Source organism: Chlorocebus sabaeus, chromosome 9, assembly GCF_047675955.1.
Source record: "Chlorocebus sabaeus isolate Y175 chromosome 9, mChlSab1.0.hap1, whole genome shotgun sequence".
NCBI classification, from domain to species: Eukaryota; Metazoa; Chordata; class Mammalia; order Primates; family Cercopithecidae; genus Chlorocebus; species Chlorocebus sabaeus.
Genome location: NC_132912.1, coordinates 86,430,233 through 86,447,783, shown reverse-complemented (window position 1 = coordinate 86,447,783; position 17,551 = coordinate 86,430,233). Strand labels below are relative to the sequence as shown.

The 17,551-nt window shown below is 33.3% G+C and overlaps 1 protein-coding gene across 6 annotated transcripts in view; it reads right to left on the bottom strand.

Annotated features, from left to right (window-relative positions):
- PCDH15 (protocadherin related 15) overlaps positions 1 to 17,551 on the bottom strand; it is a 1,804,329-nt gene that overhangs the window by 356,143 nt on the left and 1,430,635 nt on the right. For all 6 annotated transcript variants that reach the window (XM_073019143.1, XM_038008761.2, XM_073019145.1 and 3 more), the window contains 2 exons: positions 13,822 to 13,956; positions 12,199 to 12,348 (listed from right to left, as the gene is read on the bottom strand). In XM_073019143.1, the coding sequence (XP_072875244.1) occupies positions 12,199 to 12,348; positions 13,822 to 13,956 (285 nt within the window). The remainder of the gene's footprint in view (positions 1 to 12,198; positions 12,349 to 13,821; positions 13,957 to 17,551) is intronic.

Genomic DNA, 17,551 nt, shown 5'->3' with positions numbered 1-17,551 from the left:
AGATGATAAGTGGAAAAAACCAGTCTTTCAAATGTTAAAGAAATGTCAGAACATTTAGGTGAATCTATCTATGGTTGTTAATTTGCTTTGTAGAGGGAATTTCAACTTCTTACTGTATGAAATATGCTCTGGTGATAGTGTTTTAACGTCTATTTTTAATGCACTAGATATTATAGAAGTTAGTGCAACAAAAATTTTAAGAAGATTCCTCAGAAATGTGTAGCAAGTGGGTAACACATACTGAGTGCAGATGACTTAGAAGACATAAGATATTATATCTAAAGGTTATAAGACTTCTACTATGCTATTGCCATAAAAGCTATATTGTTGCCTGTCTATTATCCTTACTTAAAGCTAAATCAACTTAGAGCTGTGTGAGGTCCACTGAGTCTCTCTAGGTTGGCATTCAGTCTGAACTTAAGGTTGCTGCTCATTAAAATATCACTGGAAATTCACTATTCAGTGTGATTTCTGATGGGAAAATGATATAATGGGTTTGCTTTTATGTTTGTTGATTTCTTCATGTGTCAATAAAATTCAGGAAGTTCTTCAATAACTCCTGCCAGTCCAGCAAATTGGGCATTGCAAAAGTATTTATTTTCAGATTTATTATCTCTGGCCTTAATGTGAACGAGTGATGTTTTAAAGCTAAAAAGCATAACAGGCTCCCAGTTCTCCCCCCTCTCTTAAGCACATCCTAGAATAATCCAAGATAATGGGCACCTCAGTAGAGTAGGTGGTTGGTAAATTTATCACTTTGGGTGTATAATTTGGAAAAAGATATTGACAACATTAATAATAACATGATCATTAAATATTTATATGAATGAATAATTGTCACTGAAGATGAGTCTTCCATTTATGCATTTTTTTTCCCAATAAAAAGCCAAGAAATAAAACAAAAAGAAGATGACTTTAAAGCGTTTCTTTTCACTGCCTGATTATTTAAAGGGCTTGTTTCTTTTCTGCAGCAACTTTGTGATCCTTTTGTAAAGGTTCATTTGTTCTAAATACTCAAACTCTGAGACTGGAAACTGGAACCTTAAGTGCTCTAATGCTATCAAATTCTCTCATGCTCAACTTATACTCTCAAAAAAGGATTTCCTCAAAGTTGACTTTCATCAATTTCCATCTCATTAGCTTTAATTCATTTATTTAAGGACCCAGTCTTTCATACTTCTTCAAGAAATCTCATATTGTATGCAATGCCAAATCTAAACTACTCTACTATGCAAGGTAGCCATCTTAAATTAATTTATAAATAATTGCATCCGTTTATTCAGACCTTAATTTGTACCAAATGTCTGACTCTGAAAAATGAAGAGTGGAAAAGAAACAGAAAGAATAACTTCTGTCAAGCAGCAGGTGCTCTAGGAAAGGAGATGAGAGAGAAACTTACCTTTAATTGAAATGCTGTCATAGAAACATAAAAATACATTACAAAGGTACAGAAAAGCCTGTCATGACCAAGGGGCTGAGAGAATAAACCAACATATATTTGGCTTAGTAAAAGAAAAGCAAATCTTTTAGCATTCAGTTCCTCTTCTCTCCAATGGCAGTCAAACTTGTATCTTTAAGGCCTCATGCCTTTGGCCATATCATTTCATCTTCAACATCATATCTTCACCTGCCTATCTAAGTACTAAACATCTTGAGAGATTCATGAAGCTCTAACAGATCATCATCCCCACTCACTTTTGATGAATTCTCATTAGTGCTCTTAGTCCTGCTCATCAAATTTAACAGTTCAATAATTGCGACATTTTCTGATTATTTCACTGTGAAGAAGGATTATTTCTTGCCAAATATGGTCAACTTCTTGAGGATTAGGACTGTGCCTTATTCATTCTATGTATTTTTCAGAGCACTTAGTTTAGTACGAATCACCTAAAAATCTGTGTAGATTAAATTATAATCTAGCCAAGAAAGTAATACAACATGCAACATACATATATTAGGAATTGCACAATAGTGTTTTTGTTTGTTTGTTTCCTTTGCCAAACTGGATGAGCAAGTGTACTAGGGTTTTCAGAAATCCCTACTGCTCTATTTAAATGTTCTTTTTCTCCCCTAAGATCCCCTGTATTTGAAATATCTCAATATCCAACTATTTTTATTTTACTCAGACGACTATGCTTGGACATTATAACAAAATTTACTACCAGAGAAAGCTGAAAAGAAAGTGAGCTCTTTTGCAGAACAACAGGTGAATAAAAGCTAAAACTGATCAAGGAAATGTTTTATTTATCTTAGGATAGGACACATAATAAAGAAAATAGTATAAAATATATTTTTCATTTTGTTTCTTCTAGAGCAATATCAAATTTCAAGTCAAATATCTAGTAAACCAGCAATATATAGAACCATAAGTATGAGCGTAAATATTGTAAAAATTAAAAATACACAATTTACATGATTGTAAAAACAATCACATATAAATAAGCAAAAGCTTGATAAAAAATGCAAGCACCAGGCCGGGCGCGGTGGCTCATGCCTGTAATCCCAGCACTTTGAGAGGCTGAGACAGGTGGATCACGAGGTTAGGAGATCAAGACCATCCTGCCTAACACAGTGATGGTGAAACCCCGTCTCTACTGAAAATACAAAAAATTAGCCGGGCGTGGTAGCAGGCGCCTGTAGTCCCAGCTACACGGGAGGCTGAGGCAGGAGAATGGCGTGAACCCGGGAGGCGGAGCTTGCAGTGAGTGGAGATCGCGCCACTGCACTCCGGCCTGGGCGACAGAGCAAGACTCCGTCTCAAAAAAAAAATAAAATAAAATAAAATAAAATAAAATAAAAATGCAAGCACCTAAGCCTTAATTATTGAAATTGGACCATGAAATTGGACAACTTTCACTTGACAAAAAAATGATAGATAAATATTAAAGTAAATAATCGTGTTTACAAATAAGTTTTCTTCAAAAAGCTGTACTGTTAAATATATCAAGGAAAGGGGATAATGTCTGAAAAATAATATAAAACGTAAATATGTTTTTTCAGTTATACAAATTCAAAATGCAGGGAATTGTGATTACTATAATGCTAGCATTAGCATTTTCTCCAAATTTATAAAATGGAAAAGCTTACTCTAGACTACATAGCCCCTACCGTTTTAAGATATACTGAAATATGTGCTAAACACTAAATAATGTTGAATTTGATGATATGTCATATTTGTCATGTATTATAAAACCAAAATATAGTTTGCCTTTCTTCATTAGTAGTCTAGTGATTACTTAAGGTCATAAACTATATGTTGATAGTTTCTTTATTTCTTATGATTTGGCATCGTGCCCAATACTTCAAATGCTCTACACAATAAATAATTTTCAAATGAATGTGTTAATCAACTTTGCCTCTTTAAAATCATATATAATTGACCTATGTTTTCAGTCAGTTTAGCATCTCAAGGGCCTTTTTGAAATGATTCTTCTGAATAATCCAGTTTGGAAGTACTATGTTCTAGGGATACTAATATAACTGTAGTTTAAAATATTTTACTTTGTAAAAATTTTAAAAATGAATTAACCTGAAATATAAGTAATTCTTCATGATTCATACATAAATTCCTAATACATATTTTTCCTACATCTATTAGTTATTTTTATCTATTTATTCATTTAACAAATATTTATTAAAGGTCAATGTGCTGGGACTGGGTAAGATGTTAGGCATACAGTAGTGATGGAAAAAGAAGAAAAGTACGCAAAAAAAATTGACAATAATTTTACTCTATTAGAGCCTATAATTAAGTGATGGAAACAGATAGTTTAACCATATAATTATAAATTTTGAAATGTGCTGTGAAGAAGAAATCAGGATGCTCCAAGATAATAAAGGGGTAACATTGAGAAGAGGAAATCATAGAAGGCTTCTTTGAGGAAGTGGCATTCAAATTAAGACCTAAAAGATGGAAAGCATATGAATAAAAGTTATCCCCTCACAGTGGGTGCATCATAACAGATAAGAGAGGGGTAAAATGCTAAGTGAAGAAATTGAACACTAATCCAGTAATCCAGGATACAGATTATGAACTTTATTTTTATAGAAGTAGAAAACCATTGAAAGGGTCAAGCATGCTAATTATTTGATGTGACTTCAAATTTAATATAGTCCCCTGGCTAATGCATGAAAAAGAGGGAGAGAGGAGACATAAATAATACTCCAAGAAGGACATTTCATGGGTTTAGGTGAAAGTTGATGGTGGCTGTGAAAGAAATACAGGTAGATGTAGTAAATAAGTATATGAGGAAAAATTGATAGGAGTTGATAATAGATTGGAGATGGGAGTAAATGAGAATGTGTCAAGAATAACTTTTTCCAACCAAATGGAAGGTGTTGCTATTTTCTTTTCCTTTTTTTTTTTTTTTTTTTTTTTTTTCGAGACAGAGTCTCATTCTGTCACCGAGCTGGGATTGCAATGGCCCAACCTCGGCTCACTGCAACCTCCACCTCCCGGGTTCAAGAGATTCTCCCGCTTCAGCCTCCTGAGGTCTTGCTAGTTTCTTAGATGGGGAATATAATCCATATGAAAAAAATTCAGATAGTGTAATCAAACTTGAAATTCGATTAAAGTTCTCAGCATGAGTGAATAACCTGTATAAGTTCAGAATTACATGTTGGTGTATATATTGCAATTCTAATACAAATAGATTTAGCCAAGAAATGGAACGGTCTTTAGAAAAAAATGAAATGTTTCAAATATCAAAAATAAATTAAAATTGTGTATTAATGTAAAAAAATAGGTCTATATTTTTGTAAGCTTTGCTCATCAAATCTTTATATGGTATTTGCTGAAATACTGAACTCCATCAAGACCTTAAGTAAATATAACCCTCAAACTTTAATCATGATATTATACACACAAACCAAAGAAAACAAAATCATTATTCGAAACAAATTGTTGTCTATGGCCATACCAGTCTGAACCCTCCCAATCTTGTGTGAAATAAATTGTCAAGAGACACTAAAATACTATATAGTTTTATCTTAAACTTGAATATTTGGAATTATAAAAACAGAATTGAATATATAATTTTATGTTATTTACATGTGTCCTCCACAGAGTACTAAATAACACACGACACACAGAGATATACACAGATAAGGTAACAAATATTAATAAATAATCCTAAGTGCTTTACATAATTTATGAGAATGGTACAACAATAGCAAGTTACCACATATGCAGCATTTGCTAAGCACACATGTGATAGTAGTTTATATAATTGGTTTAATAATCACAACACTCTTGCGAGGTTGATACTTTATTTTAAAGACTGATACTTTAAAATAAACCATTCAGTCTTTTAAAGACTGAATGGTTGATACCATTTTAAAGACTGGAAAACTGAGGTACAGAAGGTTATGTCATGTAATAGTACAAAGTGGCAGAAAGAAATGCAACTAGCTAGCCTGCCTCCCAATTCTATTGTCTTTAAGTTGGATTCCACATCATCTCTGTCACTTAAAACCCTTGTTAATTTGGAACAGTCATCTATCATTATATTAACTCACATTTTTCTATAAAATTAGACTATGAAAAATAATTATGTTCAAAGTTTTTTTCAGTCCTAATATTCAATGACCTATGATATAGCATAACTAAGAAATTAAAATATTTCCAATTTAAGAGCAGGAAGGGGTAGCTTGGCTAAAGCTGTTAAGTTAGAGATCATCTCAGGAAAGGACTATGTGAGATGATACTTAATGTGTGATAGAATTCTTAAGCCAAATAGAGCATATATCTAGAATGAGGTGTTTTCTAAACTTATTGAGGGTAGATTAGTTGAGGGAATTAAATTCTATGGACATTAACTGAATCCCTACTGTGTGTAAGTCATTATACTGACCACTGGTGGTTAGATCATTAAAAATTTTTGTCTTAAAGGAATTTACAGGTCAGTAGGGGAGACAGACATGTAAAAGCTAGCCTTAATGCATGCCACTGTAAAATATGTAGGAGATAGAGGTGATAGCTGGTATGTGGAAGCAATTAATTTTGACTTGCTAGGAAAATAAAGCCCGTATTAAAGAGATAACAATTGTACTATGTGTTAAAGAATTTTTTTTAAAGATACAACTTGGATCAAACCTTCAACCTGAGAGAGCTCTCAACAGTTATAGAATAGGGAGAATATTCCATGCTAAAAACAAGTAAAGCAAAATCCTATATATCCTCAAGATCCACAATATGAAGGGTGTAGCAGGAGATGAAACAAATATATTTAATAATATTACACAGACGTCCTTGACTGTATGTGTGGAGCTTTGTTCCTTCCATTGGTAGGTTTTCCAGGAGGGTGAGGATCTGTTCTGACTCCGTTTCAGAGTAATCATCTGGAACAGTGTGGTAGGAAATCCGTAGAAATAGCCAGATTGCCTAACATAGTCTACTGTAGTAGCCTAAATTATGGCAGCACACAGGCATGGAAAAGGAATTGGTTGTGGAAATGGGAATGCAAACTAGTAGAGTCACCTTAGAAGACAGCTTCGCAGTTTCTAACAATGATATCCATATTCATTCTATATGATCCAGCAATCCCACTCCTTGGTATTTACTAAAAGGAGTTGAAAATTTATGTCCAAGCAAAAAAACTTAGCATGGGTGATTACAGCAGCTTTATTAATAATGGCCAAAACTTGAAAGCAACCAAAATACTCTTTCATGGAAGAATGAATAAACTGTGATACATCTAGATAATGGGATACTATACAGCACTAAAAAGATATGGGCTATTAAGTCATGAAAAGAAATGGAGGAACTTTAAGTACGTAATACTAAATGAAATAAGCCAGTTGGACAAGGCTACATACCATATGATTCCAAACATATGCTATCCTGGAAAAGGCAAAACTATGAGACAGTAGAGAGATCAATGATTGTCAGGGGAAGGAAGGAAGCAAGTGGGAGGGAAGCATAGGCAGAGTCCAGGTTTTTTAGGGCCGTGAAACTCCTCTGTGTGGTACTACAATGGTGGGTATACGTCATTAGTACAAAACCATAACATGAAACACCGAGAGTGAATCCTTATGTAAAGTACAGAGTTTGGATGATAAGGATGTGTGAATGTAAGTTCATTAATTGTAGCAAATGTATCACTTTGGTATGGGCGGTTAATAATGCGGCAGGTATGCATCTGTGGGGACAGCGAGTACCTGGGAAATCACTGTATCTCCCTCTCAATTTTGCTGTGTACCTAAAACTGCTCAGAAAACAAAATCTTTAACAAAAAAAGAGGAAATGATGATCTGCAAATACATTTTAAAATAGGAATTGCCTAAATTGAACAATAGTTTGGATGTAGGCAGATAAAGGAGAAGGAAAACAAACAAGACTGCAAGGTGCCTACCCTGCTGCCTGCGAAGCTTAAAGATTAATGGCGTGCATCACAATATAGCTGCCTCCAACACAACTAGATGCATGTTTTGAGTCTGTGTGTTTGTTTATTAAAATAAAGATAATGGATTAATGTATTTTAGGATATGTCCAATGTAAAGTGTTTGTGAAAGATCCACTTTGTCATGTCCAGCTGATATCTGGAATGTCAGTTTGCTACTTGGGAAAGAGGTCATCACAGGGCATTTAACTTTGGCAGACAAGTATACATAGAGGTGATGATTGAAAACTTGAGAATAGATGAAAAAGAAAAGAAGTATATATAGGTATTTGAAGAATGTTAATTTTTAAAGAGTGATAATTGAACAAGGGGTCAGTCACATCTCTCAGCCAACAGTGAAGTAGGATAGGAACCAGGGAAGTTATTCATAAAAGGGTATAGTTGAGAGTTTTACCAAGATTAAGGACTTTTGAGTTTGACATGTAGAAATAGACTGATGGGATATATAATTTTATATGATTTTAGTGGTGTGATGTGAGTTAAACTCAGGTAATACTATACATAAGATAGATAAATACAAATATAAATATAGAGATAGATATAGATGAATATATGTATGCAGACACTGAGATTGATACATTTTTGTTGATAAGGAAAATAATCAAAGGGGGATAAAAGCATGAAGAATTATATCTGGGAGTGGGGATAAGACCAGTACCTGGGGATGTTAAGAATGTTAATTGGGCAAAGGGAAGGAATCAGTCAGTGGAGAAAGATTATTGCAGTCAAAGAAACGGAATAATTGGTGGAGCACAGAAATTGAAAGGAGTAGAGTCTAAGATAGGAAAGGGGAGTAGGAAGCATCACAGAAGAAGGGAAGGAGAACTAAAAAACAAAAGAACAATGAAAAAAGGTGGGGTGAGGATCAGAGGACTCAACTCTATGTGGGATTCTATCATAATGACTTAAGAAGTACAATTATTCAGTGGTACTCTTAAAATATTGTTGTTTAAAACTGTAATTCTCAAAATTGGCTGCATATTAGAACTTTCATTTTCTTAAATAAAATCTGTCTAAGTGACTCTGTTATGGGTGGTCAGATCAATTAAATACAAACATCTTAGAATGAAGTGCTGGCATCAATATTTTAAAAGTTCCTCAGGCAGAATGCTAATATTCAATTGTCTTTGAGAATCACAGTTTAAGAGACTTGCAGATGTTTACAAATAGTGTTTATGGAGTATTAATTGGATAGCTAGCTACTAGTATTTAAATCTACATCTTCAAAATAGTAAAATCTGTATCTTTTATGGGGACTAATTGTCTTTTCAAGAAAACTAGCAATGTGTGGAGTGGTATTTATGGAGCATGGTATTTATTAGTGTCAACCTATAAGATTGCATTGACATCCCATAAAATGGTCTGCATGGAATGAAAAATGAAATCATCTCATGCAGTAATTTTCCCCTAAACAAAATATGTGTTAATAATGTGATTATACTTCAGCTCCAGTTACAGAAGATGATGTTAGTGCTTTAAGGTAGCACTCTTCTAAGTGTTGTTCATGACCCATGTGCGTGAGAATCACTCCAGTCCTTTTGGCCAAAATCAAGTGTAAGAGACATATATAAAGTCAGAAGCTCAATTTATAACTGAGAACTTATAACAAGGATCTGGGTAAAACTTTATAACCAACTCATTTGCTCCTTGCAGACAGGGTAGATACTTGATAAGAAAAATATACTGTACTTAAAAAATTGAGTATGTGCTCACATCACGCTAAAAGAGTCTCATGGCTACATTGAAAATGACAATAATTAAAACCTGTTGCCCGAGTGTCTTTTTTTTTGAAAGTGCTCATTGTCACTTTTGTTTCTGACACTTTCAGTCTTTGACATCAGTTTACTAACCACCAAGTAAACTGATGTATCCTGTGTCAGGTCAATGGGGAAAGGCAGGGTTGTGACGAGGTGTAGCACAGGGACCTAGGTCATGACTCTTAAAGGGTATATGTAGATCAGAGTTCTGTATCAAGTTTCTTTGTTTTAAATATATTATCTCAATGAGAACTACTTTATGTCTAAGTTCTTGTAGTATGTTTTATAGCAAGACCATCCTTCTACCACATACCAGAAATAACATTAAAATACTAATTATAAATCTTCATTTGTTGACTTTTAAATAATTTTTAAAATTGTAGGCATGCTGACACAAACACCAATCTATCTTCACAATCTGCATAGTTCAGGGAAATATGTAAAATATAAGTCTTTAAAGGCAAGGAAATATTTGTTTTACAAAGAGATACATAAGGGAAATTAACTTTTGTAGACTTCAAATGAGAGAAATAAGCCTTTGAACCCCTAAGGCAAACATTTTTGAGATACAGTTTCTCCATATAATTGCTATGATTTTCTTAGTTACACTTTGTAGTTCCCTGCTGGCTGTTTTTCTGTGTAAACTTACTTTCATTTCCAATTATGACATGGAGATGAAAATCAGGTCTAATTAAATAAGGACATGACAATAATTGTCATTCTTTTATTTATGTAAAATATGGGTTTTCTACCTGTGAAAAGGTGCTTTAGCACAGAAAACTGTAGCTCTCATGGTCCATCAATTGACTGGAACTAATAGCCATGTATCTACAGCTTCCCATTCTTTCATATCTTTATCCATTCATTATTACTTGTCTAAGGGTGTTCCTTTCTTTCATCCTCAAATAAGCATTTATTAGGTAGCTGCACTATATTTATTTTATTTTATAATTTTAACTTTTATTTCAGATTCAGGGGGTACATATGCAAGTTTATTACCTGGGTATATTGCACGATGTTGAGGTTTGGGGTATGATTGATTCTGTCACCCAGATACTGAACATAGTACACAATAGTTAATTTTTCAATTGTCCCTTCTCCCTCTCTCCCTCTGTAGTAGTCCCCAGTGTCTTTTTTGCCGTCAGCAGCTACTGTATTAAACATCTACTATATACCATGAACTATAGATACAGATGCGACAAATACAGAAATAAACTAGTTACAGTTCTGCCCTGAAATCAAATGTTTTAAAACACATTCATTTCATTAATGTGACAAGTACCATACCAATATATTAAAAAATTTACTGTAGCAGTTTGAAACGGTTTTTCTCTCTTTACTAAATACACAGTAGACACTATTTACACATGGAATAAACATTCCATTGAATTCCCAGTTCCCAGGCTATCATGTCACCCCTTCTATAGAACTCAAGAAAGCATATCTTAATTCATAAACAAAAAAATCACATTTAATGATTTCTTTTTTCTTTCGCATTTTTGTGTGTGTGTGTGTTTGTTTTTGTTTTGTTTTGAGACAGAGTCTCGCTCTATCCCCAGGCTGGAGTGCAGTGGCACCATCTTGACTCACTGCAACTTCCACCTCCCGGGTTCAAGCAATTCTCCTGCCTCAGCCTCCAGAGTAGCTGGGACTACAGATGCATGCCACCATGTCTGGCTAATTTTTAAAATTTTTTATTTTAGTAGAGGCGGGGTTTCACCATATTGCCCAGACTGGTCTCGAGCTCCTGAGCTCAGGAAATCTGCCTGCCTCGACCTCCCAAAGTGCTAGGATTACAGGTGTGTGCCACCATGCCCAGCCGCACTGAATGATTTCTAATTTTAATTAGCAATTAATGCAAAGTTAGCAATGATTTATCCCTGGAATAAATATTTACTGCATGGCTAATATGTCTGCCATGTGCTGGCATTACAGTGCCAAACAAGGCAGCCAAAGTTACTAAACTCCTGAGTTTTCAATTTGGAGTGAGGGAAAGAAGAAAATAAGTTAATTTCATATATTATAAGGGATATGACCTTGATGAGAGAGGAAAAGATCTAGAGAAAAAAAAGTGTGTGTGTGTGTGTGTGTTTGAAATAACTTATTTAAATGTAATAAGCACCGATAATGGTAAAAAATAAGATAAATTAGGAATAAAGATGTTGCCTGACTTACGTGTTTTCAAAGGTACCATTTACTATCTAATTTAAATTTTCTCTGCTGTAATGATTACATTTTATCTAGGTAACCAATATCTAGTGGGATTATGCACCACTTTACTAAGGCTGTTTTTTGTATTTATCTCCAAGTGAAATTTAATCAATTTCTACAGTAGTGAAAAGTAATTTGAAGATTTAATGTATTCAGTATATTAATAAAATATAAACTGGTCAAATAGCTATTTTTTTTTGAAAGTAACAACCAAGCATTTATTCACTTACTACCAACAAATAGCTATGTTTACCTCTAATAACCAGTTAAGTCTCCTTTAGAGCCATATAGATATTCTTTTATTTATGTTGTGTGTGGTTGTGTGTTTCCTTTTTTGTTGTGTTTTTTTTGTTGTTGTTGTTGTTTGTTTGTTTGTTTTTTTGAGATGGAGTTTTGCTCTTGTTGCCCGGGGGGAGTGTAATGGCATGATCTCAGCTCACTGCAAGCTCCGCATCCCAGGTTCACGCCATTCTGCCTCAGCCTCCCAAGTAGCTGGGACTACAGGTGCCTGCCACCACGCCCAGCTAATTTTTTTGTATTTTTAGTAGAGATGGGGTTTCACCGTGTTAGTCAAGATGGTCTGGATCTCCTGACCTTGTGATCCACCCACCTAAGCCTCCCAAAGTGCTGGGATTATAGGAGTGAGCCACCATGCCCTGCCAGATATGCTTTTATTTGAAAAGTAACAGAAATTTAAAGCTATTTAAACTAATTATGCTCTACAATAAATGTGAAATCAATTTTTGTTTCTTAAGTAATTTCTTAATGAACACATTATATAATGCCCATGTACATAGCAACTTTGAGTGTACACTCATATGAGTAGTTACCTGTATGACACTATCCCCAGGTCTCATATCTGTATAAACATACACATCATAGGATATTTCAGGGAAGGTTGGTGTGTTATCATTTGCATCCATCACTTGAATATTGACGATGACTGGCTCACTTTCTTGTACACCATCAAATGCTGTTATCTTTGGGAGTAGAAAAACACACTTAATAGAGATGTTCTGCAAATATAAGTAGTACAGAGTTTGCTCTTACAGTTTAACACATTTCTTACAGGTAATCTTACAATGTGAAAGGGTGTAAAAATATTTTGTTGATAAAAGGAGGTAATAAAGATGTAATATTACACATACTAAAAATGTTCTAATATGATAAGAAGCAAGTACTGAAGATTTTGTTTTAAGGTATTCAACTCCCGGCATATTTTAAATAATCAGATATGCAAAATATCATTTAAAGTGGGTCAGTAACACTGCTGACTCTTAGGGTTAACTACAATTTAATCCTTAAAAACTTAATTGGAAAATATTATTTGCATTTACATATTTTGTATACAATAGTCCTTTTACAATCAATATGTTTATATCATCAGGAAGGTAGATGCCCTAGATGCACATTGTATCACAGTAATTCACCCAATGGCAATTTTCAAAGGACTAAATGGCATCATGCAATTGTGATATTTTATACATTATCAACATTTTAACAATGCCTGCCAAATCAGTGCTACAGCACCGGCATCTTTGTCTAAATCCACCCTGTATCTAACTTTTAACCATCACATAAACTTTCCTGGAAGTTCTCATCTTTTTCTCTGTAGGCTTCTCCAGAAATAATTTCTATATATCTTAATTTGTGCTTTCTCTTAGCTCATCTTTCTCCTGTGTCTGATTCAAAAATTGGAATATAATTAGAAGTTACATTTTATCTTTATTCAACTGTCAACCCTACTATACTTGTTATTTACGTGTTTGTGTGCATGTGTATGTATGTTTATGTGTGTATTTCCCTATCGCATGATTTTTACAATCACAACTTTAATAACCTTTACTTTTTTTCCCCCTTGATTAGCCTAACCCATGATTTATTTACCTCAGTGCTATTGATACCTTGGGACAGATAATTCTTTATTGTGGGGGGCTGTTCTCTGTATTACAATTAGCAACATCCTTTATGTCTACCTACTAAATGCCTATAATACTCCTTCACAATTGTGACAAACAAAAATGCCTCCAGATGTTGCTAAATGTTCACTGGAGGGAAAATGTATTCCCTCTTGAGAACCACTGGCTCAACTTTATGACTAAATTAAAAATGCAAGAACGACAACAAAAAAGGTTAGGCAATAATTATTTGTATCTCAATTTAAGACAATTACGACTTTGGTAAAGACTGAAATTCGCACTTTCTTTTTTTATTTTGAAAAGTTTTTTTTTTTCCTGTGAGGAAGAATGTTAATATAGCTACACAAATTACAAACAAAGAGCGATACATGTAAATAATTTTTCATTGATCTTCTCTCTGGTATTGAAAATAATGTATTTTTCCCCCAAGTTGATGACCTTTTCAGTTTTAACCAGACATCTCTTTCAGTTCCATGCAAACACACATACATATATTCATACATACATATATATATTTATACAAAAGCTCTTTACCGAAAAGGTGTAAGTTTGCTGTTCTTCCCTGTCCACTGGTTGAAGTAAGGTGAGGTAGCGAGTAATACCAGTCTGTGTGACGGTGAAGACTGAGGTGTAGTCATTCAGAAAAAGATGAAGCTCTGGGTCTTTTGTCTTTGAAAAAAAAGACATCATTTCAAACGTTGAATAAATAATGTAGCTATTAGTTCATCACCTAGAAGTTAATGTTTGAAATTTATAGCAAAAATCCAGATAAAAATATTAAGAATTTCTAAAGATAAAAAAAAATTTAACTAGACATTTACTCATTAATGATCTAAACTATTCAAAAGATGGTGACCTACATCGTGGAATACAAAATACTGAAATACACACAGGTATAATCAATATGGTAAAAAGGAAAAATAACAGAAAAACAGAAAGAATATAAAAACTCCCAATTAAATATATTTTTACAAATTATTTGCTATCAATATTTTCCAAAATAGCATTGGACTAGGGAAATAAGAAATAAAAGCAAGAAAAGAAAATTGCAGTTCAAAATTTTAGCAATAAGGTTTTACAATTACTTGATTTGTAATAATAAACTGCATATACGCATATTACTGTCGTTCTTACTTATAATGCAAAATACAAATAAAATTGGTTATGTATTATTCATTATCTATAAATATCACGCTTGCTCTTTCTTATTTTAATGCTGTAAAATTCTCCAAATGGAAACATGTTTACTTTAATTAAAATATTTCAGATAATTTGATTTAAAATATGCATGAATTTAGCAAATGTATCTGATAGGAAAGTCTAGAAAAAGTGATATATACTTAAAAAGGAAGGGATTTCAAAATTCAAGTCGGAGAGATAATCAACTTAGCATTGAAGACCCTTTGCAATCTCAATGCCACCCCTGAAAGAGAAGACAACCTACTCCGTAATTGAGAGAAAGAACAGCAATATAAAGTAAGAAGGCTAGCACTGGTATCTGCATAGTAGGAAAGAAGGCAGGTGGAGCAAAGAAAAAAGGAATATTCCGAGAGTGGACTATTACAAAGGCTATGAGAAAGAGAAACAGGAGTGATACAGGGAGTTAAGGTGTTGTTCTAGATGATACTATCTTTTAAAGTATGCATAACATGTTATGAAATGGATTTAATATAAAACACTCTTTTAAATCTGGTGTCAAGGGCTGAGGGAAAAACAAACAGTAGAAAATTTTTAAATGTGTTTAATTTGAAAATAATAGAACTCATAATTTCAAAATTTCTATGTAAAATAAAAAAGTTGTAATGCACACTACTATAATAAAATGTGAACATGATTTGATCCACAATATACTTGAATCTGCCCATCTTTTAAATATTTCATTATGTGTTGATTTCAAATAACTTTGAAATAAATGATTTCATTTGAACCTAAAATAAGTGATGTATTCATAATATCTCATTCTGTAGTTGCTTCTATGTTTGACTTAACGTTACTGTGCTACATTTATCCTGGAACAATAAGAAATTAATACTATAGATAATAATTCCAATTGGTGTATTTATTATAAAATGATCAAAAACATTGAGAAAAAGTTCAAGAGGTTTCACACTCTGATATTCTCTTTTCTTTTCTTTTTTTTTTTTTTTTTTTGAGACGGAGTCTGGCTCTGTCACCCAGGCTGGAGTGCAGTAGCGCGATCTCGGCTCACTGCAAGCTCCGCCTCTCGGGTTCAAGCTATTCTCCTGCCTCAGCCTTCCGAGTAGCTGGGACTACAGGCGCCTGCCACAACGCCCAGCTGTGTGTGTGTGTGTGTGTGTGTGTGTGTGTGTGTGTGTTTAGTAGAGACAAGGTTTCACCGTGTTAGCTAGGATGGTCTCGATTTCCTGACCTCGTGATCAACTCGCCTTGGCCTCCCAAAGTGTTGGGATTACAGGCCTGAGCCACCGCGCCGGCCCACACTCTGATGTTTTCAAACAGGCACGTTAGTTGTTTCCATTTCAGTGTCATGAATCCAATTACTCAGTATAGCTAGAAAGTGGGATATTCTAAAAATCTAACATGTTAGTTAATTTTACAAATAAATAATTTATTTAGAGAAGTCAATTAGAAAATGCAGATGTCAATTTTGAATGATATTTTAAGGATTCTTATTTTACACTTTAGAGTGAATTGTGATTAAATTCAATTATTACTTCAGAGTTGATAAAAAGTTTTAGTTAACATGCAGCTTCAGTCAAAGAAACTCTAAGTATGAATATCTGCCATTTGTTTTGTGTTTATCCTGGATTTACCTAATCACTGGGCTTTTAAGTACATATACACTTCTCTAAATGTACCACTAATGGTGCCATCTGGCATGCCTTAATTTATTTTAACCTTTAAACCCTAAATGCAAGCTGTGGAAGTTTTGCTATCCACCTTGTTTACCAAATATTTACTTTGTTCCTTTTGATCAAATCTTTCCATCATTCTCTACTTCCTTTATGCCTTAATTCTCTCTCAATTTATTTTCTTCCTTTCAACTGTAACCTCTGTTAATAAATTTGTTAGGTATATTAACTCATATCTTCACCATATCTTTTTAAGCATTTTTGTGTCAAGTATTTTGATAATGCAATATTTCAATAAGTATTGAGTTGTGAACTAGTGCATCCAAATGTGACTGTAGTATAATATGTTTGTGTCACAAACAGCACTTCCATTTTACCACTTTCAAGAAAACCTCAAGGTTTTGTTTGCCAAATGCTTTTCACTTGAAGATAATGCACACATCAATACGCCATAAACAGATGTCCTCATATTGGATAACAAGAAACATTAAAGACCTTTTGTTAATTTAACTGTCTCAGTTTCTTGAGTGGTTTTATAATAACTAGCTAGAGAAAGATAATATTTTCCAGAACTGCAGTGTATTTGTTTTTTATGAAGAAGATAATGTATCACAGAAAGCTAGCACTATACATGGCATATTATAGTTCATTCTAACATGTTTTGTATAGTTAATCTCTGATCAAAATATAACATTTACATTTATGTATATTTAAAATAATAATCTTAAACATAAATGCTATTGGTAAATATCCTCATATTAAGTACAAAAATTTAGGAAGCCAGATTTGTAAATGTTCTACAATTTGTCACTCAATGTTTAATAATTTAGATTCATTTTTAAAGACAGTGCAAGTTTCAAATGTTGTGTATATATTTATGTTCCAAATATTACAGCATATCATTTTGAGTTTTATGAAAATTTTATGTAATATCAACATAAAATGTTAATAGATACATATCAGTACCAACTAACCTATTGTTTTGATTGACATTATTTACAGTTAAAGGCTTTGCTACTCTTCACAAGAAAGGCATATCAAATTTTTGGTAAGAAACAATGTGCAAATATCCATCTATAAATCTCTTTATAAACTTAAATTCCTTCTTGTCAAGCTGCATTCTGGTAACAGTTTGAATTTCACAAATATATTTGAATTTTGCAATTCCTAAAGAGTAAGTCAAGTCAACACTTGTATATTTGCAACTCTTTTAATCATGTTAGAGTTAATAGCTTATAAGTTTCATAGACTGGGATGTATATGGACAAATAATGCTCTGGCTTAATATTCCAATAGAGGTAGTAGAATTTAGGTAGCTGTCGTATCTATAAGTTTATTTTAAATGGATTTCAGTGTTAAATCAATAGGTACACAGAGAGTTGGTTAAAAAATATTAGTTTCCCCTGATATTAGGTAATATTTGTTTTACCCTA